The sequence below is a fragment of the Mercenaria mercenaria genome, chromosome 5, assembly GCF_021730395.1.
Source record: "Mercenaria mercenaria strain notata chromosome 5, MADL_Memer_1, whole genome shotgun sequence".
Lineage (NCBI taxonomy): Eukaryota > Metazoa > Mollusca > Bivalvia > Venerida > Veneridae > Mercenaria > Mercenaria mercenaria.
In genome coordinates this window covers 96,287,979-96,315,001 of record NC_069365.1, presented here as the reverse complement: position 1 = coordinate 96,315,001, position 27,023 = coordinate 96,287,979, and the positions used below count along the sequence as shown (strand labels likewise).

General features: G+C 33.5%; 2 protein-coding genes across 2 annotated transcripts in view; both read right to left on the bottom strand.

Moving 5' to 3' along the window:
- The window catches only part of LOC123558006 (WSCD family member GA21586-like), a 61,562-nt gene extending 58,361 nt beyond the window's left edge, over positions 1-3,201 (bottom strand). Inside the window, exon 1 of the transcript XR_008371140.1 lies at positions 3,048-3,201. The gene's annotated coding sequence lies outside the window, so the exon portion shown is untranslated. The remainder of the gene's footprint in view (positions 1-3,047) is intronic.
- A 19,938-nt stretch (positions 3,202-23,139) lies between these two features.
- Positions 23,140-24,033, bottom strand: LOC123559260 (E3 ubiquitin-protein ligase TRIM71-like). The gene has a single exon (XM_045351060.2). The coding sequence runs from the start codon at positions 24,031-24,033 to the stop codon at positions 23,140-23,142; it is 894 nt and encodes a 297-aa protein (XP_045206995.2).
- Positions 24,034-27,023: the final 2,990 nt, after the last annotated feature.

The window sequence follows — 27,023 nt, the reverse complement described above, 5'->3', positions numbered from 1 at the left end:
GAAACGGAAAATCTATACAATGGAGAATTAGACGCAGAATTTACGTATTCAGAACTTAAATGTGCAATTTTTGCCCAGAGTAATTCTAGGAGTCCTGGAACTGACCACCTGATATCTGAAGTGTTCAAACATTCTTTTGATATCATATCGCCATTTCTAATCAAGTTATACAATAAAATTTTCTCTGACGGTGTATTTCCAAGAAATTGGGGAGAAGGAATCATAATACCAATTTTCAAGGGAGGTAACTTGGACGAAGCAAAAAATTATCGAGGTATAACACTGAACAATATTTTGCCGAAGATTTATTCAAAATTATTAGATAATCGACTCACGAAATGGGCCGACAAACATGGAAAGCTTATTGATAACCAATTTGGTTTTCAAAAGAAGAAGTCCACCGTAGACTGTATTTTTATTCTACATGCACTTATTTAAAAAACATTAGCTAGTAAAAAGAAACTGTATGTGGCATTCCTGGATTGGGAAAAAATGTTTGATAGAATAAATAGAGCATACTTATGGCAAAAACTGTTAAAGGAAAAAGTCAGCTCAAAATTCATCACAGCAGTTAAATCTATGTACGACATAGTGAAATCTTATGTGCGTTATAGAAGTTCTAAATCAGAGTTTATCAATTCAAATATTGGCGTTAAACAATGAGATCCGGCCAGTAGTTTATTGTGTTTATTTTTCTTAAATGATATTCTATGTAATATCAATAGCAACATAAATGGTATTCTTCAAATAGATGAACTTCAACTTTTTTTTACTTCTATTTGCAGACGACGCGATTTTGTTTTCTCATGAGCCAGTATCTTTACATTCCATGTTGAATGATCTAGAAATTTATTGTAATACATGGGGACTACGTCTAAACGTCAATAAAACAAAAATAATGATATTTGAAAATGGGCGACATACGCAGTATGATTTGTTCATTTATAACTCTAAAATTGAAGTAGTTGAATCATTCAAGTACCTAGGAGTTCATCTCTTTAAAAATGGCAACTGGAATCGAACACAAAAAAGAGTAGCACAACATGCATCCTTTTCACTTCATAATTTATTCACGGTTTACAACCAGTTAGATTTGCCTATAAGTAATTAGATAAAATTATTCGATTCACTGGTCGTTCCAGTCCTTAACTATGGGGCCGAGGTATGGGGATACAACGAGGGCCGTGATATCGAAACTCTACACTCTAAATTTTGTAGAAAACTATTATGTGTTAAACGTTCCACTAACTTAGATGCACTCTATGGAGAACTTGGTAGAACCCCTATATTTGTTAGAAGAAAATTATTGATGGTCAAATATTGGTTAAAATGGTTAAAATTGAATAGACAATCTTTGCTATTTAAAACGTATAATATGCTTAAAATAGATGTAGATAACAACTCCGTGTGTAATAAAAGCAATTGGGCATACCAGATAAAAGTTATAATCGATGAATGTGGATTATCTTACCTATGGCAAAACCAATATAATATGTTAATAGATTATAAACAATTAAAACAAAGAATTCTTGATATATATTACCAAAGCTGGTACTCATGTATCAATAATTCAAGACGTTTTAGTACATATTGTCTATTTAAACACTCGTTTTCTTTTGAAAAACACCTGGAATTCATCAAAGAGAATAAATTTAGAATAGCCTTGACAAAATTCCGAACTTCATCACATGACTTGTCTATAGAGCATGGAAGGTACCAAAATCAACCTCGAAATCAAAGAATATGTAATAATTGTAATTCAGGTATGATTGAGACTGAGTATCATTTTCTTCTCATATGTCCCAAATACAGCACTCTCAGAAACAAGTATTTAAAACGATATTATTATACGTGGCCAAATATTCAAAAATTACAAATCTTTTGTCGGAAAAATCCAGAGTAATAATAAGAAATTTAGCCAAATTTATCTATTTCGCCAATTTATTAAGAATGTAAATGTCATTGATAACATTTTGCTCTTGTAAAATGCCTTTTGCCTACTTTGTAATTTTGTATTTGTTATATATATATATATATATATATATATATATATATATATATATATATATATATATATATACATAACATAACATATACTTTATTTGGCATAAAATGACAAATACACATTTATAGCCAATACAATTACAAAAACAATCATGTAATATACATAATTATTATTACGCGCATTTTGAAAGTTGTAACATGTTTAATGGATGAGATTTGCATGCACTATAAATATATTTTATCATTTTTTAATCAAGTACAAATGTTGTGTTGTTAGATACATAGTCTGTATTAATTACCGTTTAGGATAATGTGACAGCGATTTAGTACTTACGCACGGCTAATCTCAAGCAGGTATAGCACGCGCTAAGAAAAGAAAAAGCTGTAACCCCTTATATATAACAATAATCATGATAATTATTATGAATAAACTTTGTAATTCCTTTCCACTACATTAGTGTCACATTATCCTAAATCTACTGTATACCATGACTTATTTGATAAAGTAAATATTTTCTACTGCTTTTTATTAATATTTTCCCAGTAGTTAATTTTTGAAACAAGTTCATTTGTATTTATTTGAGTAATTGTAAATATGAGAATTTAAAGGTTTCATGTGAACCTATTTTTCGCGAAATCAATGATTTCGTTAAAGAGGGTGATGTTCTGGTAAGTGATAAATCCTTCCCCATAAAAGCAGTGTTAGGCGGAGACATGAAATTCATCCAGCTGTGTCTAGGGTTAAATGGGTCCACTGCTACATACGCATGTCCGTTGTGTATTGTTACTTTGTATATCGAATTACCCTTAAAATAAATCGGTTTTTAGACATTTTTCTATGATAAGATAAACGCTTGTTTTATTGTTTGGTTTTCTACTTTTTTATTTTAAAAATCCGACATTAAATCTCAGTCAGTCATAATTCGCACCTACTTAGTTAAATTTAAAAGTAATTAGGACACACACGCATTGCGTTCAATTATAGAAATCATAGATTTTTATAATTATAGCATTTTACGCTGATAAACAAACGTAATTGTTACCTTTATTTTATCCAAATACTTCCCAAATTATACATGACAAGTAAATTGATAACACAGTTATCTTCCAATGTTTGTTACACTCCTTTTTAAAACCTCTCTATTAAAAAACTTGAAATGATAATATTACTCATTTTATCAATTTGTATACGTTTTGGTGTTGTATATTTGAATGTTACTAAAAATAAATATTTAAGTTTACAAAATTGCGGTATATATGGCGATATATTACTAAAATGTGTTGTGTTTCACCTCCCGTTTTCCTGTTAATTCAACAAGTCATCGGATGAAAGTCTTTTATTCTTGAACTAAATAGACATTCTAAATTTAATGAAACAGACCAGTATCTTCTTGTGAATCAGATAGCGTCTGTGAGGTGCTGCGTGGGTTTTGACGTTATTCTCGACTAACCTAAGTAACTAAGTTCGCACTGTATATATGTTATCACATGATGTCATACAACAACTCTTATGTCATGCAAAATGTGATAAATGGAACTTGCAAACAGATCAATTTATCTTATTTTGTCCAGTGAATTAGATGACATGTTTTATAAGTCTAGGTCATATACTGCCCCTAGAGAATTACTAGGGACATTACTCCAAAACGGACTGAGCTTCGCAAAATCACATGCTTGGTTTCAAGTGTAAAGGTGAACTATTTTTAAGATATATGCAACACAAACTTATAAGCACTTTATATGTATTATTCAATAAGTCAAGGACAATAACTATAGTCTGACTGAGTTAATTATAAAAAAGAACTATACAACAATTCTATAATTTTTACGACTCTAGGTTAAATACGTTTTGAGATACATGCGATACAAACTTGCATTTCCTTTATGTATATTTCTGACTAAATCAAGGGCCATAAGTCTGGTCTGACCGATAGAAATCCCAAGAAATACATCAGGTGCACAAGTTCACATGCTGAAAAATATCCCTATTATGTTTCATGGCTCTATGTCAAATACGTTTTAATGTTCGTGAGGGAGAAAATTAGCCCTTTTATGCATATTTTTTAAGTGAAGAGCCATAACTCTGGTCTTGCTTAGTGAATTCCCAATTAAAACACCGGTGCACAACTTAACGTGCTGAATCCTGTGAGGTTTGATGACTGGGCCAAATACTTTTTGAGATATGCACGACACACATTCGGACGAACGGTAGAACGTTTATGTCCTTTTAAACAGATTCGTAAAATGTGTGTTTTATTTTCATTGCAATGTGTTAATCATTAAAGAAACGCTGTAAAATCTTCTCCTTCATTTTTTTTGTCCGAAAGATCAAATTAGGACTGCTGTAAATAGATCAATTTGTAATACGACATGAATTCAGTAATGGTTGGCTCCTCACCGTTATCGGTTCGAAAACTCGTTTGGGGTGTAGAATTCCATTGTGATGTAAATATCCAGCCGGCATGTTAGGATTTTTCAAGATTTAATTTATACAACTCCTCTTTCTTGGATGAAGTGTTGCCTTTTCGTTATGATTAAACTATTTTTGCTTAAGTAGATGTAGGAATATCAGAACTTTCTTCTTTTCAGTTCCAGTTTTGAAAAATATCGGGAGCACTTCCAGAATGTAATTCAAATAGATTTATAAACTAGATAAGCTAAACAACAACAAATATGTTTTAATTCATTGCTTTTATTTCCTTCCTGAATATGAAATAATCAGAAAACTGACACATACAAAATACAGCTTTATAGCGGATAAAACCGGATAAAAACTAGAGCTATCACTAAAGGTGATGAATGTACCCCCCGCATGCACTGACACAGTACATTGCAATTTGACACACACAAGATTGCATAATTATGTGGACTGTATGTATATAGACTGTATGTATACAGTATAGTATATAGTATATTAACAAAAAACAAAGTCCCATAACTATGCAGAATATTTATCTTAAAGAATGTAACATGCAGCATGCACAACTAGGGTTGGTACTGATCACTTGTGTGAAGTTTCATTAAATTGTGTGTAAGGGTTTGGTAGATTAGGCACGCACAAGACTGCATATGCAGACTGTAGGTACATAGTATGTTAACAAGAAACAAAGTCCCATAACTCTGCAATTTTTGTCGCTGAAAGAACCTAACATGCCCCATGCACAACTACTGTTGTTACTGATCACTTGTGTGAAGTTTCATTAAATTGTGTCAAGGGGATGAGGAGAGATGGTGCGCACAAGATTGTGTCTATGTATATAGTATAGTAACAAAAAAACAAAGTCCCATAACTCTGCAAATTTTTTTCTGAAAGAACCTAACATGCCCCATGCACAACTACTCTTGTTACTGATCACTTGTGTGAAGTTTCATTAAATTGTGTCAAGGGGATGAGGAGAGATGGTGCGCACAAGATTGTGTCTATGTATATAGTATAGTAACAAAAAAACAAAGTCCCATAACTCTGCAAATTTTTTTTCTAAAAGAACCTAACATGCCCCATGCGCAACTGCTGTTGGTACTGGTCACTTGTGTGAAGTTTCATTAAATTGTGTCAAGGGGATGAGGAGAGATGGTGCGCACAAGACTGTGTCTATGTATATAGTAACAAAAAAAACAAAGTCCCATAACTCTGCAATTTTTTTTTCTAAAAGAACCTAACATGCCCCATGCACAACTACTGTTGGTACTGATCACTTGTGTGAAGTTTCATTAAATTCTGTCAAGGGGATAAGGAGAGATGGTGCGCACAAGATTGCGTCTACGGACAGACGACCAGACGGACAGACCGACAGACGGACAGACAGACAGACAACCTGAAACCAGTATACCCCCCTTACAACTTTGTTGTCGTGGGGTACAATTAAGATATAATCTTTGAATTTAATTACGATGAAACCAAACAATATATGAAAAGACATATGAATATGAGGTTATCATTACATAAAATTAAAATATCAACTTTTAAATTAAGGTAACAAAAACCAAATATTTGTCTTATTTTTGAATCATTTTATTTCAGCTGTAGTGCTGAATTAACCCTCTTTCCATTGCGATTAAATCTCGCCAAGATACACACATACTCCTATATCAAATGACATCTTTTTACGTACCCGCGGCTCTATGTAGTCGATCTTTGGTGTTCTGACAGGGCCGTCGTATTATTAAAATGTCAACCGCTGCAGAGGTTAAGGTGATATAGATACAACACATGCGACAGCATGATAATACGATGCGATAAGGCAACAGGAATGTCGTGCAACGCATCTTGTTGTACTTCTGTCGCATCGTGTATTCGTTCTGCTGCATCCGCCCTCACTTCCGCAGGTAAGTACAGATCACAGAGTAGAAATGGTTAACATTAAATTAGCTCAACGTAAGGTGTCAAGTGTGAAATTGCAGTGTTGCATAGTTCAAAAGTATCTGTTCGTACCACTACTTTCTACATTTGTAAGTACTGACAGATTCAACCATTTATATTCAAAAGAGAGCTGAAATATGTTTCATGTGTTTACCATTCAGATCGCAGCAAGGGACGTCAACGGAGAAGTCACTTAGATATCCTAAGATATCCGAATATCAGTAAAAAGATGAAATGTGATCATATTTGTCTCCAGGCATATGTCTATTTCTAAATTTACGTAAGCATTCATTTGTCAGTAATTTTAAATGTACATAAATTGAAAGTATTAAACTGATTCAAAAATTTATAAGAAGAATTTCATGCATATGATATACATGCATCTGATTCTGTTTGTTAATAATGCACCTTGAAACGCTTTACATGCATAAATAAGTATTTTCTTGTGTCAGTTTATTCTGAGATGATGCGAAAATACAATATACAAAAGTTAACAACTTGTTATTAGTTACCATGAGTTAAAATACTGTATTTCATGAGTATTAATGGGACCATGTAAGCTAAAGAAACGTTATATAGACACAAGTGTAAACACGCAAGTTGTTATTAGTTACCATCGGTTTGAATCAAGCGTTTGACATCTATGAGTATGATTGTGAAACCAATGTATGCTAAAACAAGATGAAATATAAAGTATAGCAAACAAACAAGATCTACAAGCTCTCATCAGTACAAAAATCACGTACGATGAGTATTATAATGCTAAAGAAAAGTGAAATATACAAGAGTTAACAAGACAGGTCTTTTGAGTTACCATCAGTATAAAAGTAACGTTCCACGAGTATTATATTTTGAGGCCATGCTGAAGAAAAGTGAAATATACATGTGTAAACAAGCAAGTCTTATGAGTTACCATCAGTATAAAAGTCAGGTTCCATGAGTATTATATTCTGAGGTCATGTATGCTGAAGAAAAGTAAAATATACATGTGTAAACAAGCAGGTTCTCATGAGTTACCATCAGTATAAAAGACACGTTCCATGAGTATTATATTTAGAGACAATGTATACTAATAAGTGAAATAAACAAGTATTTAACAAGCATTGAGTTAGCATAAGTATACAAGACACTTTCCATCAGTATTATTTTGGGACCATTTATGGTATTAATGTGAACTTTCTATTCTGAGACCATGTATGCTATATACAAGAGCAAAATTATATTAGAACAAATCAGACCATATGTGCTAAAGAATCGTAATCTATACAAGGTTTTGAGCAAACAAGTAACTTGTTAATAGCTACCATCAGTTTAAGTGCCGCGTTCCATGAGTATTCCTTTCAGAACCTGTTTGCTAAATAAACTAAAAATATTAACGAGTAAACAAGCAAGTTGGTATCAATTTAAATGCCACGTTCCACGAGTATTATTGCTATAGAAACGTAATATATACAATAGTAAACAAGAAAGTCGGTACAAGTTATCTTCATATAAAATGACACGTTCTACTATTATTTGTTTGAGACTCTGCATACAAATGAAACGTTAAATATAAACAAGTAAACAAGAGATTTGGTAGTAGTGGCATGAGCAAGAACAAAAACATTGTCTGGCATGTCTGCATAAAAAAAAACATTTTTGCCTCTTGCACTTTGTTGGTTAATGTAAAAATACAGTTGTTCTGAAACGATATGTATAATGTTCACTGAAAACTAAATAGATATAAAATGTTTTTCGAACTTCAGTGTCTGTACGTTTATACGTTTGCATACATTGCATTGCTGTCCGCGTGAGCTTTTAGCACACATGAACCTTTAATGTTCTAATACAAATACAAACTTAAGGAATTCTGCAAATTTGGTAAGCCGGATTACTTTTAAATTATTTACCCAGAAAACTTGATTAAAGTCTAGATCTGGCAAACAAAAACAAAAATCATGCCACGAATAAATTGCAACTAGTTTGTACATTTATAAAACCGCCAAAGTTACTGTTAGTGGTGTCAGTATTGTATGTACATGTCCCATGCAAATGCTTGTTAGACTAACATATAAAATCGACAGCAGGGCTGTAACTCCAGAAAACATAATCGCACATGTAAGTCCAGGCAATAATTATACACGTATCCACTTCATGGACAATAATCTGACAAGAGCTGATAATAAGCGCTTGTCCACTTCATGTCGATCATGTGTACCGAGTTTCATTTCAGTTCGATGGCAATGCAGTACAATATTCTTATAAAGATGTTCAAAAAGAGCCGTTACTTGAGAAAAATAATTGGACAGGGAAGTCAAATCCACATATTTCAATTGGATGGAAATGATAGGAGACCTTGCTTACGAAAGAAAGTTTGACAAACAGACGGGTTGAAGGACTGACGGACAGTTCAAACACAGCATGTCGCTCAGGTTTTCGACATCGTGGGCATGAAAGTCCGATAACGTTTAGTTAAAATTGTTAAGAAGGGGATAGTTCAAATTTCATTTACATTTTCAATTACAAACATGTATCTTACATGGCAAACCAACACTAACAACAACATTGAGATATAAAAAGAGCTCCATAGTTTCCTAAACAACTACATTAATTACTTTGTCATTTTCGCTTTCGGACAAGCAAGATTTAAAGAGCGACTATTGATACTGTTCGTTGAAATTATGCTTTTTACATATGATAGTCTAAACTTACTTTTTTAAAGTTTGTAGCTGCTACTCTTATGATTGGTACACATCAACGATATAGGTCATTTATTTCAGTACTCTTTTAAACATTCATCTCGGAAGATTGAATTATGTGTGTTTTATTTAAGATGTAATACTTTATTGCGGAGAAAAATGAGGAAGAGGAAAACAAAAAGTAAAGAAAATACGACACCACTGATGTTTCAACAGTTCGTAGTGTGCCTTCTAATCATGATGGGATTACAAATTTATTTCATAAAAAAATATTCACGTGTTGTTGTTGAATTTTACAATCGTAAATTTATTTCATGTAGCATCGATAAATATTTAATCAAGAAAATGCATTCAATAAAGGTATTTAAACCATTTACTATATCTAAATGATAAAATGATATGAATACATTGAGACATCATGAGCGTAAAAGTTTATCACTCTTGGGTTTTTATCAAGCGTACTGAATGAAATATCTTGATGTAGTCGAGTGTTTTGGCTTAAACGCCTCCTGTAGGAAATGTTTGAACTTATAGTAAGAAATGTCTCTTCTGTTGTTTTCATTAGAGTAGATTTATTTCAACCTTGTCAACACTTTATTAGATCTACTGTTGGAAAAAAAAACTAAACATAAACGATGAGGGGCAAGTGCTTTGAAGTCAGCGACCTTAACAACTCAGCCACGGAGGCCCCCGGAAACCTTAACAATTCGGCCACGGAGGCCCCCGGAAACCTTAACAATTCGGCCACGGAGGCCCCCGGAAACCTTAACAATTCGGCCACGGAGGCCCCCGGAAACCTTAAATGATACACAGATTGTAATTACATGAAAGGTGGGTGGTGATCAGCAGTTAAAGTAACGAGCTTGCCTTAAAAGGGAGAAAAATGGGTAGGTGGATTTCGGTAAGATGAATCATATCATATGCAAGTAACTGCAAAATAAGACACATCAAGATTCATTTAAGGTGGAGTGCGACCTGTAAATTTTTTTTAAATACATCTATGAAAAATTAACGAAAGAAAATTGAGGATATTTCTGATTTATTCCCGTTTTCCGTATGGCTCTTGTTTAAGCCACATTTGTTTGGTGCGCTGTCAAACTTGGCCACTAACGGCACTTTTGGGGCGTTATTTCTTGGCGTCATTTTCATTGTTTCTGTAAGGTTTTCAGCATATCCATGTTTTAGTTGGAAGCGGACACGAATGAAATTTATATATTTTTAAAAGATTTAAAATTCCCTTTCCTGTGATATAAATTTCGTGAATGATGTATGACCTACCTTAAGATTATGACGCATTAAAGCGTCAGACTTACACAAAATGTAACGTAGAGTTTAGCTGGAAAATTGTCCGTTTTTTTTTAAGCATAACATTTTTCGGGTCGATGAATTTTGTTTAAATTTCAATCATAAATGCGCAAGTATATTTACTTGCGTTTGGTTAACTAAAAATTGCCTATATGTCACCGAATTCGTTTTTTCAGTACGACCGATTTTGTTTCCCCAACCCCCGAGCTAAAATGCGACGTTATTTGGTGCGAACTTTTGGCTTTTACTTCAATTATAATAAACTTTATTAGCGTTCGATTTTAATACGTGATTTTAATGAAATTACTTCTGTCAAAAAGCGCATCATTAAATTTTTGTATTATCTTCATTATTAGTATTTGATGTGAATATGTGTTATAATGGTCTCATGCATCGTGTTAGAATCGAAATAAGAAGTTCCCAAGTGAGATTTAGCGTAGAATATTTATATTTGGTCGGGGTTAACGTCGCACTCCGTAGAAGCAATATAAAACTGATTAGGTGTGAGTATGGGGGTAGGAACAATGTCATAGCATATGAGTATGTTGTTGTCTTGGTCATTGACTAATAAAGTTTGAGTCGGCAGATTGCTGTTGCTCTTTTATCAAAATTTCGATCAAAATTTATAAATTTTGTTGTTGATTTTTCTTGCTCCACTTGCACTTGTTATTGTAAATACATATTTAAATCTAAATACACTTACAATTCTAAATACATACATGATTTCAGATGCATATATATTATACCTGCTATTGACCATAAGAACAATTTGCTTAAAGGCAATTGTCCATCACTAGTAAAATTTGGAAGGATAAGCAACCGTGTCTGTAACAACAGACTATGAATTTCAAAGCATTATTTCCTAAATAAAAACAAGTTACCTATCCCATAATCAAAGAGAATCAACGACAGCAAAAAGAACAGATCATAAATTAACATTTAGACTTTGTTTTCCTCTTTGCCATAGTATAACACTCGATTTCAGTCATATAAACTATCACTTCATTAATTTCTACTTGGAAACATATGACTATATATTTCCGTGTCATTTTACTGCAACGCACTTACTCAACCCTACATCACTCCGTCGAGGGAGGGGTTAGTATAAAGAAACCAAATTTCAATTCCAGCCGCCTTCTTCTTATGCCCTTACACTCATCTCTCAAAATTTATTGTAGAAAAAAATACATCAATCAAAATTAATCATGCCATGAATTTCCCAGTCCAATACTTCCACTTAATATTTCCCGCAGTAGTGCACTATGACAAGTCTATATCTGCATGTAGTTCTCGTTAGATAGGGTTAGATAGACTGGCTGTACTAATCACTAAAACCTGGTGCTGAGTTAACAAACTGTAGGGAATCTAAAATGATAGTATATTCATGGCTTAGACCACGATAATCCGTAAATAGCCAATCGCAAAGCAGACTTGTACCCGTCTATATTTCATATACAACAGTAGCGTTGTATATATATCGGGGGGAAACTGGGGCAAAAAACGCGTGAATTTCGTGTCAATTTACAATCTAACAATACAGGCTAACGCCGGAGTAAAATGACCTTGCAATATTCTCACCAGTTATAAATGGGATAAAAATAAGATTGACTTGGAGCACAGGAACCTGAAATTCTATCAATAATCAAGCCAACACAAGTCTGAATAAAACAGACCCCCTCTCTAAATAAAAAACACAGTTTTTCACCGTCGTAGAGGGACATTTTTATTCATACTTGTGTTGGCTTGATTATTGATAGAATTTCAGGTGCATGCGCTAGGAGATAAATTCAGTTGACCCCATGCTATTGGCTATCAATAAAAGGGTTCACATGACTGAAATACAAGACTGGAATAACTATACATGTAAAAATCAAATTAAATTACAAGAAACCCCATCCCATGCCTATTTGTAGTTTAGAACAAACGGGGTAAATACGTAATTCACACATTCACTGAAACGTTTCCAACAGTTGTAACTTTTTAGGTTCAACTGTTATAAAAAAGACATGTCAGCACGATCCTTACATTTGCAAACAACTAGATCCAGTTGTTCGAAACTTGAACAGGCGATTGAGCCCACCGTCGATTAACTTTTTAAGTTATATTTCGACAGTTTAGAAAACTTGGAAAAACAAATGTACTTGTTAAGGATTATAAACACCAAATCATCTTTACAGTAAACATAAAACATCATACTAGTGTTTCCCACCCACCAAGACTAGTATGTTGAATCGAAATTTAACAGGCGGTTAGTTTAACAGCCCATTAAAGTTTCGAACAACTGGGCCCTGTTAGAAAGTAGAACAACTATTACATTCTTACAAGAAAGGCACGATATAGAAATATTGGTTCGTATTCCTACGAACATCTACGCAGTAACTATATCCTGTTAAATAAATAAATAAACACCAGCACTGGTTCCTAAGTGTTCTTATAGGAACAAAAATAAATCTAACCACAATTATTTTGTCATTTTATACCGATTGCTGAAAGTTATTTCTAATAGAATTTGATAATATATTACCAGTAAGCACTAGTCCATACTTAAAATACAATGTACCAGATTACTTTAAATAACAGTATTTTTTTTTTATCCAACATGTTTACCTCCGATTAGCTGTCAGCTTTTTTTGTAGTTTCGGAACCTGGCTATCTTCTTAATCAACGTATCTGTCATCGTGTTTCGCCAAAATGCAAGTCCTCACAAAAACTTATTGTTCAGCAGTTCAATTTTGATTATTTTGGGGAATTCCATATTTCACTGTTTACCACTTGCGATTGCAATTGACCCAATGTGTTAATGAACGTCAAACTTTAGTAAATCCGGTATTTGGATAAAGCTGAATTTATACAAATTAACCTGCATTCTTTCATATGACCTACTGACAAATAAGCGCTAACGGTACAATGACTATAAAAACACGGGTATAATCCTAATTTCTATAGAACGCGTGGGACAGTTTTCAATAATTGCAGTTTTTATGTCACGTGGTCTAAGTCGGATAGACAACTCGTGCCGTTGTCTACGGGATATATACAACTCGCTTTGCTGGTTGTATATATCCCGTAGACAACGGCACTCGTTGTCTATCCTATACATGTAACGCGCGAAATGGTTATACGTCCTACACCTTAATACGTTTGAAATACGGTGATACCTCGATTTCTTTAAAATAAAAATGTGGAAAACCACAGGTCACCCAACACGACTTAAACGAAAATGTTGCAGGTCCGGTTTGATTGACGGAAGTGGAAGTGCAAGCCCTCTAGCCCCGAGATGAGCAGAATCATCTCAGTGTTGTTATATTTTCTGGTCCTTCGGGATCATTGATTTCAACTCATTTAGATTTGAAGATTGAATACTGCTTAAGCTGGTGCTAGGGGGCGTGGGCAGTGTTGCATTTTCCATTACTGCTCATGAACAGACTCAGTCAAACCGAGTCTGCAATTTTCACTGTTTGCCTTGTTCTCGGTGCTTCCGAGGGATCTACTTTCCAGATTTTAAACTTTTTTACACATGTTATAAGTACCAGAAAGTAATTAAGAAACCTAGGATATACATATGTGCATATTGCCTTTTGTTTGAATAAACTGTCTGTCTGTCTGTCTGTCCGTCTGTCTCTCTCTCTCTCTCTCTCTCTCTCTCTCTCTCTCTCTCTCTCTCTCTCTCTCTCTCTCTCTGCAATAAATACTCAGAAACAGTTAATATAATATTTAATTACTAATATCGTCTGCACAATTCCTTTATCATTGTTGCGTGATATAGATTTAATATTTCAGCCTTTACACCTGTCACAAGACTTTTGTCTCTGTATAATTATTTACTTGATGGTTTCCAATAACGTAGTGATTCATTTCACTGAAACTGTTTTGAAGTTTGGAAAGGAAGACGATTGTGATATCAAAAACATGCAACAGATGGCAAACAATAACTTGGTCTAGAGATCAATATAATGCTTACAGCATTTTCCTAACTGCAATATTTAAAAGAGAATTTACCGTAAATTTAGGTAAAGAATGAAATAAGAATCTGTTGAAATAGCTTCATCATTTTGTCCGTTTTTAAATTGTGCATAAGTCAAAGTTTGCCCTCAGCAGTCTGATCAGTTCATAGACATTCTAGAGTATTTAATGCAAGGTACTTTGCATATATTCTGTTGTAACACGTATGAACACATTATACTTTATTTAAGAATTGAATAATAATTTCTGTGTGTTTATACGGGCATAAAGTACATTGGGACTTCCTGCAAATTCATGAATCACACAAGCGATACTTGGCCTTCCAGTGTGGTTCATAACCATATGAACGCACAAAAAATAGCATTCAGTTCTAATATTTACATGTTACGATACCTTGCTACAAAAATAACTGATTTGCTTTCTAGAAATATCAGAAAATCAAAATAAATGTCAAGATATCCTTCCGTCATCCTATAACAGAACAGTCAAAAAGGCCCGCCCACGTTCAACGATAATTTGCCTTCCGATAAAAATAGTTCCTGGTTTTGGTTTGAAATATTTTAACTCCAGTGCAAATTCATACTGTCGTGTTCTGTGATCTTTGACACCAGAAAAATTAGTTAAAGCTATAATTAAATGTTCATTTTCAAAGTTTTGGCGTCCAATTTTGAAATAACTTTTGGAACATGACCATTCTGTCCATTGATAAAGTATGTTGATGTTTTAATGTGTTTAAAAGTTAATGCCTTATGTAATACAAAATTAATGGTGCTTGTTCTACAGAAATTAGCCTTGAACATTATGCCATTCTGTTATAAAACTTCCATTTGGCAAGTGATTTGAAGTCAGCGACCTTATCGTAGAATAACCCGAGTTTTTCGTTCTTCTGCGTAGGCCTTCGTGATATATTCTTACGCATAAGAATTCAATCATAATCACACATTAAACTCGAATGCTAACTAAGTTAATTATAATTGAAAAAAATCCCGAAAATTCACAGCTCAAAACTAGCCGGGACATCATTTTTCTATTATCATGATTATAATTCGAATTAGAGGCCTATGTGTTATTTTCTTATATTTCAGTATATGCTAACATTAAACGTACAAATTAACGAAATCATGTCGACAATAAGCTCCATAGTACAAATTTTCCGAAATCTTCCGAAACTATCAGCGTAACTTTAAAAATACAACCAAGTAACATCGCGTTTACTTCTTTTTTCTATTATAATTCGATTTACTGTATATGTGATACTTTTTATATTTCAATATATGCTTTCGTTGAACGTATATTTTTAGGATAAAATGTCGGCAACTTGTTCCATAGTACAAGTTTTCCGAAATCGTCCGAAACTTAAGCGTAACTTTAAAAATACCACCAAATAACGTCGCATTTTAGCTCGGGGGTGGGGAAACAAAATCGGTCGTACTGAAAAAACGAATTCGGTGACATACAATTTTTTGTTAATCAAACGCAAGTAAATATACTTGCGCATTTATGATTGAAATTTACACAAAATTCCTCGACACGAAAAAATTTTATACTTAAAAAAAACGGACAACTCTCAGCTAAACTCTACGTTACATTTTGTGTAAGTCTGACGCTTTAATGCGTCATAATCTTAAGGTACATCATAGACATTCACGAAATTTATATCACAGGAAAGGGAATTTTAAATCTTTTAAAAATATATAAATTTCATTCGTGTCCGCTTCCAACTGAAATAGGGATATGCTGAAAACCTTACAGAATCAATGAAAATGACGCCAAGAAATGACGCCCAAAAAGTGCCATTAGTGGCCAAGTTTGACAGCGCACCAAACAAATGTGGCTTAAATAAGAGCCAAACGGAAAACGGGAATAAATCAGAAATATCCTCAATTTTCTTTCGTTAATTTTTCATAGATGTATTTAAAAAAAAATTAAAGGTCGCACTTCACCTTAAATGTAATAAATTTAATTGTCAGCAAGTAAAATGCATCAATAAATATGCACAACATAATAAATATAATATCTTATACTGAAAAATTGTCTAATAAATGCGATTTGTTTATCTAAATGATGATACCGCCTTACTCGATATTTGAACCTTTCTGGGAATCTGTTTATAGCCCGTACCTTTAGCATACGATATAGACACTTAAAATTCAACGGAATTGTATGCTAAAATAGAAAACTAGACTTGTTTCGTAACAAGAAAAGGCTGTGGACATACCTCAAGGTTAAAAAAGCTATCTAAAAAGGTATATCTCAAACGAGAGCGTTTACATTATTCACTTGAGGTAAAAGAAGTTATCAACGTAAAGTATTTTGGCATCTTTAGAAGGTGCAGATGAATACTTTTTGTTTACCTTTACTTACACTTGATTTTTGCACAATCTCCGTTCTACAATTCATATTTTACAATTCTTTTCTTCAGTTCAAGATATCTAAGTTGTTCATGTCACTCTACGCCAGCTTTCATTAAATTAAATGTAAAGTCATTATGTAATCATGAATAATTAAGAGTTAAGATTTAAGAAATAATTTAGATCTATAGCAAAAGTGTGTTTTAACATTATTAATGCACGATGGACGGTTATACGTTGGGCGTAAAAAAATTTGTACGACGTATTACCACCCGAGTGTATAAATAGTGTTAAAACACGGTTTTTCTATAAATTCCGATTCTAATATGCCCTTAATCTAAAACAGTAGATAAAATATAGTAGCGCTCTTTCTTGGTCGCAAAAAAAAACTTGAACGTCATCGCACGTTAAGGTGGCGTCATTTTAGCGTAAGAGTGTTTTAACAGAGACAAGCATATTAGAATGTTTTATATCTTTTTTTTTAAAGAAAAAACATTATCGACATGCTGGTCAAGGTCATAGAGGTAAGACATAATTTGTTGGTGAATTATAAAATTAAACATGTTTTACGCTTTTGATAATCTACTCTTTAAATCTAATGATAAGCAGACACGATTTAAAACCTTGATTGCAACAAATTCTTTTCTATAATTTAGTTATATCCTAATGTAACCATTTTGGGTTCTTTACCGTCAAAGGTCAAGCAAGTGCCTGAGTGCTTTCGTCTGTGTGTGGTCGGTAGAACACAACGGTCACATGCTGAATGGCTATATGACCTCGCACCAGCCGATCCCGTGAGACAGAATGATTCTGTCTCTCGAGTTCAAGCTGTGTTCGGTATGTGAACCTTATCCCAATAGGTTTCGAACTTTGCCTGACCATGGCAATAAGATTTGCTGTGATATAAAGGGGCGGTCACTGTCCCCTGGGTTCGACTCTGGGTATATCCATTGACTCTAAACTCCAGCCAATAAAGAATGAACCAAGCTGATAAACAGTTCATGACTTTTATTTAATGGTAGAAAAGTTTCAGTCATAAACGCATTTATGAGAATTTCACTAGTAGCGAACCCAAAGTGCTATACTTAAGAACTGATAAAACAACCTTTCATAATTATAGTGGCCTTAATAATTTAAGACTTGAAAGCTTATCCTTTAAAACACAATATATATAATCAATCAAAATATCTCCCTTAAATAAAAATAGAAAATGTGACGCTATAACATTAACACATACGTAGGAAATCAGAACCTTCAAAAGTTATAACCAAACACCTTCTACCTAAATATTATCTATTATCGACTATAAATAATAAAGACCATCAATCAAAAGTTTCGGGAAGCCACTGTCGGAACCTTCCCTAGTGGCACAGGTTGGAATTTGTCCGTCTGTTTACCACTTTGTAAATAAAAAACATATTTTGACTATAAAACACGACCAGCAAAATACAGAAAAGTGAAATTTTCACACATGCAATGCGCAAAAGTGCTACCAGAACTGTGAAACGCCTTTAAATGACTTATATTTAAAGCTCCAGAACGGAATATGGCCGTCCAGGACCGTGAAATGACACTGTACCGTTTTAGGATGGGGTTTTAGCTTGTCTCCTTGAACAGAAGAGAAAAAGAGCTAATAAATAAGTCGGCAACAGCCAGCTGAAAGGTTTAGCAAATACTTAAAAATGTTCACAGTTTGTATCTAATAAACAACTTATACCATGACTTGAAATTACAAAGTTTGAAACATTTTACAGTCCAATAAAGTAAAAGAAATGGCATCATACAGTTCTGCATAAGAACAAGGGAAGTAATTAAATAGTCTTAATTCAGTACGGTATACTAGAGTTATCATACGGTGAATAAAAGTCACAACCGCTAGAAAAAAAAGTGCAACACCTTTAATGCCCCCTTCACCCCTGTAGTTAGCGGAACATTTATTTAAAGCGTACCTTTATATAAAAAAGTAACAGGAATAGCAACACCAAGTCCAACTACATGGAACTGTTTACGATAACGACACGAAACTTAACGATTGGTGTTATGGCTAATTTAACTGAAATAAAACTCTATTATCGTACAATTTGTGCTAACATTTAATAATAAGAATGTATTTGAGTACATCTATTTTGTATTCAATGTCACTAAAGCAGGAACAATAAGCAAAGTTGAATTCCAGCAGATAAACACTAAATTTCCCCGTTGTCTATGACATATCTTTCAGCAATTTAAAAGCATTATCAAATATGTAAAATTTGAGTCTTTGAGAATTCCTAATGCAGAGTATTTGAAATATGAGATTTAAAGGAATAATTATCTCCCTTTAGAATGTCGACATTCCGCACGCTTTGAACGGTGTTCTTTTAACATGTTGTATAACATACATTTATTTAGATCGTACACCAATAATGCTAGTCCTGTACAAACTCTGTCCCAGTAGATTTTAAAATTTTGTAAGCTAATCTGAAAAAGAAACAATATAGTATAATCGTAGATGGTCTGCAATATGTGTTTAAAAAACTTCTGTAACCTTCTTTTTATGCTATTCAAAGGATGTGTTTGCCGCTTTAATAACAGACTTTCAATACCGGTGTTGGACGTTTCTGGTTTCAGTGTAATTCGGTGTTGTTATTTGTATTAAAGGCTCATAATGCCTTTATTTAACACGTGGCTGCCATTTCTTTCCGTTTTGAACTTAAAATGAATTTATTTCACGATATTCCTATTTAACTAACTGGGTCGTAGTTGCGACACATTGACTCAGCCTGGAAAACAGAAGTGCCAAGTAATTTCAAAATCCCTAAATGGGTGGCAGCTTTATGGACCGAATATGAAGTATGACGAACGGCCTGACAGACGAACGCAGTCCAACCTTATGCCCCTTTGAGATGGAGTGGGGCGGGGGTGGGGATAAAATATACGCATCGTAGTCGTTGGTGCTCATTAAACTGAAATGACGTGACTTTGTTGTTATTGGTACGTCTAAATCAATATTGGCAACATAACGCAGTTGCTAGATGAAATGAAACGTAACGTTTTTTTCTGATTTACTCTTTTTAATTTCTGATCATTTTGGTTGCAATCGTGTATTAAATATGTGGTGCAACATTTACACCTTAACTAACTTTTGACAGTATATAAAATTCTAAGGATATTCTAGTGAATATTAACGTAACTAAACACTTGTCTACCGAAATCAACATAGGGCTTTATCATGGTATTGTTAAATCGTACAAAAGTAGCGTTTTTGTTTATTTTAGACAAAAGATATAATTAGATATATTATCATAAGGATGATACTAAATGTTTATGTACGCAAACAAACCACAATTAACCAATGTTTGTTTGAATTCATCCCATAAGAGGAAGTTATGAAGGTTTATGATTAGTGGACGGACATATTTAACCATGCCATCTCTTTACCCGGAAGTAAGATAGACTTGATTTCGATACATTTTTGTGTCTATAACTAAGGCAATATAAATGTTAAAACGTGTTTTACTTTCTAGTTTGTATTAGCAGAAATGTGGATTGTAGCAGGCGTACGTAGAATAAGAAATAGTGAAGAACTCTTACAGTAGATATGTAGATCCTACTTAAGGATGAGGTTTGTCCAAACAACGAGGCTCTACCGAATTTGTTGACATATCCCTGATGGTGTTTCCTTTTCCTAACTTATGGGCATGGTAGAATTATTTTCTCAGACCTTGGTACATCCGCTGTCATCTATTTAGAGGCAAATATAGTGCACCTGCCAAATAATGGCCTTGTTTTAAATGGGTAGTTCGCAACGGTATGATACATGTTACGCGAGATAAGATAAAATCACGCCTTCATTTAATCGGAATACTCTCGTTCACTTAGGTGAAAAGTACCAATCATTACTTTATATGCCGTACACTAAAATACTGCTCATTTTAGAATTACACGTTACGCTTTGTAATAGGAGAGTCACGATGGCACAAGGTCATAACATCTGTAAGGCGTTGTCCATCAACTGCATCAAAGGGACTTGAAAAAGCCCTTTGGCATTTAATAATAAAACTTATGATAGAATGAGTGTGAATAGCTTCTTGAATCAACGACATTTGAACTAACCGTCATGATCGTTTATATATTATGAAATATAAGTGAGAAGTCAATGCAGAAGCAGTGCGTTATATATTAAATATATATTGACGGAAGTATTTCAGCATACAAATGCTTGTACTTTTATTTCATATTTTTATTCCGTGCCAATTCATTACAAAAACTTAAATCATCAGGAGGCACTAATATGTTGCAAAATGCCATCACTTCCCGTTTATCACACGTGCAGAACTACCTTAATGGACAGTTAAAGTGAAACAAATACTAGTATTCACTTTTAAATGTAATAAACGAGCAATATGAATTCTTATTTGATCAATTTTCATAAAATGGAAGCGTCCTCGAGTTTGAGCGGGAATCACGTTCTCGTTGGGGATAAGTATATGTATTTACAAAAAGTTCGTAAACAGTACACAATTTCCCATACTTATTCATCCCAGAAGGGGAAGTTATAAATTTTAGTAGTTTATAGATGTATTTAAAGGCTCATAATACATTTGTTCAAAATGCGGCTACCACATGTTCTGTTCTGACCATCAAATATGTCTATTTCTTATTAAATCCTATTTTTTCAATAATTATTTTCTCATATATTTTCCAAAGGTTTGAATATCAATTTAAATCGTAGAAAATATTATTGAATTCGTCATTTATGAATAAACCCAATCTGACTAAAGTACTTTATCTTCTAAACGAAGATCTGAGAACGACCCATTCACATTCGTCTTCTATATATTTTGGATTTCCAATATTGCTATTTTTGTTTTCGCAAATCTATTTTTATTTTAACCAATCAGACGACTTGTTCGCATGTCAAGGAGTAAGAAAATTTGCAGTCAGTCCAGGGCTCGAACCCGGGACCCCTCGCTTATACAGCAAGTGCCCTACCGACTGAGCTAACCGGCTATCTGACATCTTACGACATAAGAATTGTAGATATGAAAAACCAAGGCATTTTTAAGCTTGCAGAATGTTGTAAGTTAGCTTTTGATTGGCTAGCGGAAGGGTCGTCAAAACGAGGCTATCAATAGCTCGTTTTCAGATCCTAAGCGTAGCGTAATAAGCGATGTACTTTATGGTCCTAACTGTATAAGTTCATGTGCAATATGGAAAAGGATGCCATTCTATCCACGTAATTATGCATCTAAATGGACAACAGCTTTATCTGTTTTTAACAGAAAATTAAAAGCCTTATGGAACTTTAACTAAACTACCTCTTGATAAAAACAACAATAAACCGGCTAACTAAACACATGACAAATCATAATATCTAAAAAAGGATATTCCCGGAAGTCATATAAGTGTTAATAGCTTCCTGTATGACATCATGATCGTTTATATAATATCATCATGAAATATAAGAGAAGTTAAAGCTGTGCTTTATATATTGACGGAAGTAGTACAGCTTAAAAATGCTTGCATTTTTATTTCATGTTTTAATCCGTGACACTTCATTACAAAATAAATCATCAGGAGGCTCTAATACGTTACGTACAAACGTATTTCACGATACCTTCGAAATCATACAGTATATTGTCAAAATATCAAATAAGTAGCGAATACACAAACTCATAATATTTTGCTTTTTTTTCTTATCATAGTGCAAGTAACTTTTGCTATACGGAAGTTCGACTCTAAAATATATTCACATTCTGTCGTCAGCAGAAATTATATTTTTACGCAAACAGGTTAATAAGACACAAGGACGATATTCGTGATTTCGTCACAATTTTATCCTTTTCAAAGAAACACTTTGATGGAACAAAATGGGAAGTAATTTTGAAAAACGATGTCCATATGAAAATATTTTGAAACATTTTGTTTTTGCCATTCAAATATCTATATATAACTTGTGTTTCAAACACTACCAGTATTTTCTCGCTTGCTGTTCCGCTTAAATTCCATCTGCATAGTTAATTGAAAAGTACTTGCACGTTTAAAAAATAGAAAGGAAGAAAACATCAAAACTATCTGAGTCTACCTAGTCCCATTTGCATAATGATATTGAACAGTACTTGCACGTTTCAAAAAAAGAAGGAAAGAAGAAACCATTAAACCAGTCTTAGTCTACTTAGTAGGTAAAATGATTCGTAATAAGCTTAAAATTAAATTAAATAATTCTGCACGTGTCTGCACAGGTTAACACTGTGACTATTTGTGTTCAACTGATGATTCTTTCATTTTGTTTTCAGTCAGTTCAAATTAAAATGAAAAGCCAAACGTTTATTTATTTCATAATACACACGCGATTTCGCAGTTATGAATAAAGTCCTTGGAAGAAAAGATAATTTACAATAGTTAAATTCCTTCCATCTGTTTTCTCTTCTCTGACATATTTTTCCACATTACAAAAATACATGAAGTATACATGCTGCAATAAAATGAATTGTCCTCAATTATGTTGCTTCCTTACACACGCACCTTGAACCGTATGTAATAACGTCTTCATCTGATTGACCAATTGATCGATATGTGTAGAACTTTTGCAGTAGTCTCTTTCTATGTCATTGTCACGCGCTAACATTCCCAAACCACTTTGAAGTGATGGTAAATCCATATCAACTTTTCTAAGAACTTTAAACATTTCGCATCTTTTACCTAATTCTTTAGCATCTCTGACGTGTGAGAGTAACGATTCAATCTCGGACGTTAGAGTACCATGTAATCTAGAAACGGAACTAAGTTTTGATTTGCTATCCTTCTCGATTTTCTCAATTCTCTTTTTAAAATCAGACTTCATTTGGTCAATTAATTGAAATAGCTTCACTATTTGTTCCTCAACTACGGTGTTGGTCCTTTCCTTTAAATCTTTCACCTTTTGTTCATTTTCAATCAATTTCGTCTTGTGTCTTTCAAGTTCAGTCATAATGTTCTGAAGAGTTTCAATAACAGTTTCCACTTTACTGTCATCTGTAGTATCTACTAGCAATTCTACTTTGGCACACCGGTTATGATTTTCCGATTTACACCGACGGCAAATAAAGTGATCGCATATACCACAGTGATATTCAATGATGTTTTCCTGATGCAAAGGACAATGATCATTGACTGTCCGTGACTCTTTGTTCAATTGGACCTTTACAACAGGTATTTCATACTGAGCACTAAACCTTTCCTGAATCACCACATGGTCTTTAGTTGCAATGATAGTTTTATGATATTTGCAGCAGTCGTCACATAAGTTGTTAGAACAATTAACACAGTAACCATCAGCTGGTTTTCTCCGTCCAAAGGTAGACATACAAAGATCACAATAAACTTTTAGAACTTTACTATACTCTGCCATCCTTAAATAGTTTTATAAACCGGCGTTTCACTTTAAAATTTCATAACGTTAAACATTTTATCTATATTTAAACACTACTCGATTACCTTTACCTTTCATGATATGAGTCATTTATCAGTATTTAAATGCACTTCCGTGTGCATTGGATCACTCTTCTATTTACTAAATGATACAATAGCAATACGAATGTGCAGGTACAGGTACATAAATTATATTTGTCTTCCGCTTATCAGTTGTGTTTATAAATAAGGCTGAACGTGAATGTTTCTGTGAAGTTATGCGACATTCGAGTTTTTTTAAAGGTACAGCGCACAGGTTTTATTAGGGTAATTGTAGAATCAAAATGTTAAGGGAAGGAATAATTTTATCTATATTTACGAAAATATAGATGTTCCTACGATGTTAACATTTATATTAGTAGTATGTAAATGTACGCTTAGCCTATTATTTTTGTTTTTATTAGTGTGGGAGTTATAAAAATATCTGTCGAAACGACAAATTAAAAGTACCTTAAGTATCTATCGCAACTACTGTCAGAATGAGATTTCCAGGTGCACTTTAAATTTTAGAGACATGTATAATTGCAGTTCACTTTTGAAGATTAAATTGCAGAAACGCGATCAACATTGAACTAGTTCGGCTGAAAAGTACGCAGCTTTAATATCTAAACAGACCGTAAAATGTCAATTCAATATGTAAACATAAGTTTTAATCTTAAGTTTGTTGAATATTTGTTCAAGTGAGAATTCAGTTCAATTTAATATTAGGCAGAACTTTAATTAAATATCTTTCATTAGAAACTAAGGCTAAACAAGAAGACCATGGCGACCATATATCGCTCACCTGAGTTTAATTGCTTGCTTAAACAGTTTCTACTGTTATATAAATACAGCGCATGGTTTTATTAGGGTAATTGTAGAATGTAATTGTTGGGAAGATTAATATTATTTGCGAAAATATAAATGTTCGTACGATGTTAACATTTATGTTAGTAGTACGTAAATGCACGCTACGCTATAAATTTCGTTTTTTATTAGTGTAGGAGTTTTGAAAATCTCTGTGGGAAACGACTGTTTGAGAAACAAATTAAAAGTATTCTAAGTATCTATCGCAACTACTGTCAGAATGAGATTTCCAGGTGCACTTTAAATTTTAGATACATGTTTAATTGCAGTTCACTTTTGAAGATTGAATTGCAGAAAGGACATCGACATTGAATCAGTTAAAATGAAAATATCTAAATAGATCGTAAAACAAAATGTCTATTTAATATATAAACATAAGTTGTAATCTTAAATTTGTTGAATATTTGTTCAAGCGAGTACTCAATTCAAGTACATTTAATATTAGGCAAAACTTTAATAAGATATCATTAATTAGAAAGAAAAGAAAAACAAGAGGACCATGATGACCATATATCGCTCACCTGAGTTAAGTGCTTGGTCAAACAGGTAATAGATTCTACTAAATAAATACAGGCTGGTAATGTGTAAACCATTTGAACAGACTTGATAAAGATCCATGCTACTGACAAATTTTGGTGTAATTCTAAACAGATTATGCAAGATAAGTATTGAAAACTGTATAAAAAATAATATATCTGGCTAAAAAAGTAGGTGAGTAGGTCATGGTAAAGATTATTCAAGATAACTACTGAAATCTGTATGAAAAAATGTACAGGTGGTCCACATCTACTTGCTGTAGCTTCAGAAACAAAAAAGTAAGTCAGTATTGACATCTGTATCAAAAATTACACATGTGGTCCAAATTCTATGCTGTAACTTCTAAAACGAGGAGGTAGGTCAATAGGTCACGATTAAGACTATTCAAAATGAGTATTGAAATGTGTATCAAACATTATACTTGTGGTCTAAATTTCTTTGCCATTGCTTCAAAAACAAAAAGTCTATGTAAATCAAACTTTTCCTTCGATTTGAGCGGGTAAGCTAGTTTTAGACCTTAACTGACCCAGTTTCGAACTTTGTCTAGAAATCATCAGGATAAACATTTTGACCAAGTTTCAGGGTGATAGGATCTTAAATGTGGCCTCAATAGTGTTAACCTTTTCGTTTGATTTGACCGTGTGTCCTAGTTTTTGTCGCCAGATGACACACTTTTGAACTGGATATAGGGATCATCAGGTTAAACATTCTGACCAAGTTTCATGATGATAGGTTTAAAATGTGGCCTCAAGAGTGTTAACAAGCTTTTCATTTGATTTGACCTGGTAACCTAGTTGTTGACCCCACATGACCCAGTTTCGAATAAGGCCTCGAGATCATCAAGACAAACATTCTATGCAGGTTTTATCAGATCAAAGCATAAATGAAACCTCCATGTGTCTGAAAGGGCCAAAATAGAAAATGTTTGCACATTTCAGGGGCAGTTACTCTAGAACCCATGATGGAATCTAGCCGGTTTTCAAAAGGAATAAAGATCTCATTGTGTCTTCAGTTGTTTGTAAGACTTTAGTGTAGTTAAAATCGAATGTAAAATGTCACTTCTATCGTGTTCACAAGGTAAAAAAACAACAAATTTTGTCTCTTTCATGGGTCAGTCAAGGACCGTAAAATCAGAACCTATGATTGGATCTAACGATTTTATCAAGTAATCCACACCGTAAATCCAAGACCTATTGTTGTTAAAGATATTTTGCAAGTTTGTATCAAATCAAACCATAAATGAAGTCTTCATGGCTTCAAAAGCCAAATTTGCACATGTTGGCCCTTTAAGGGGACTCTGGAGCCCATTATGGGATCTGGCCAGTTTTCGAAGGGATATTATGACAATACAAGTGTGTGCAAGTTTGATTAAAATCGATTGCAAAAGGTATTCTCTATCGTGTTCACAAGAAATTGTGGACGGACGACGACGGACGAAGGGCGATCACAAAAGCTCACCTTGCCACTACGTGACAGGTGAGCTCAAATGTAGAAGTTAAAATAGCATATGATAAAGTATTCAAAATGTTAAGTGATTAGTCGTAGATA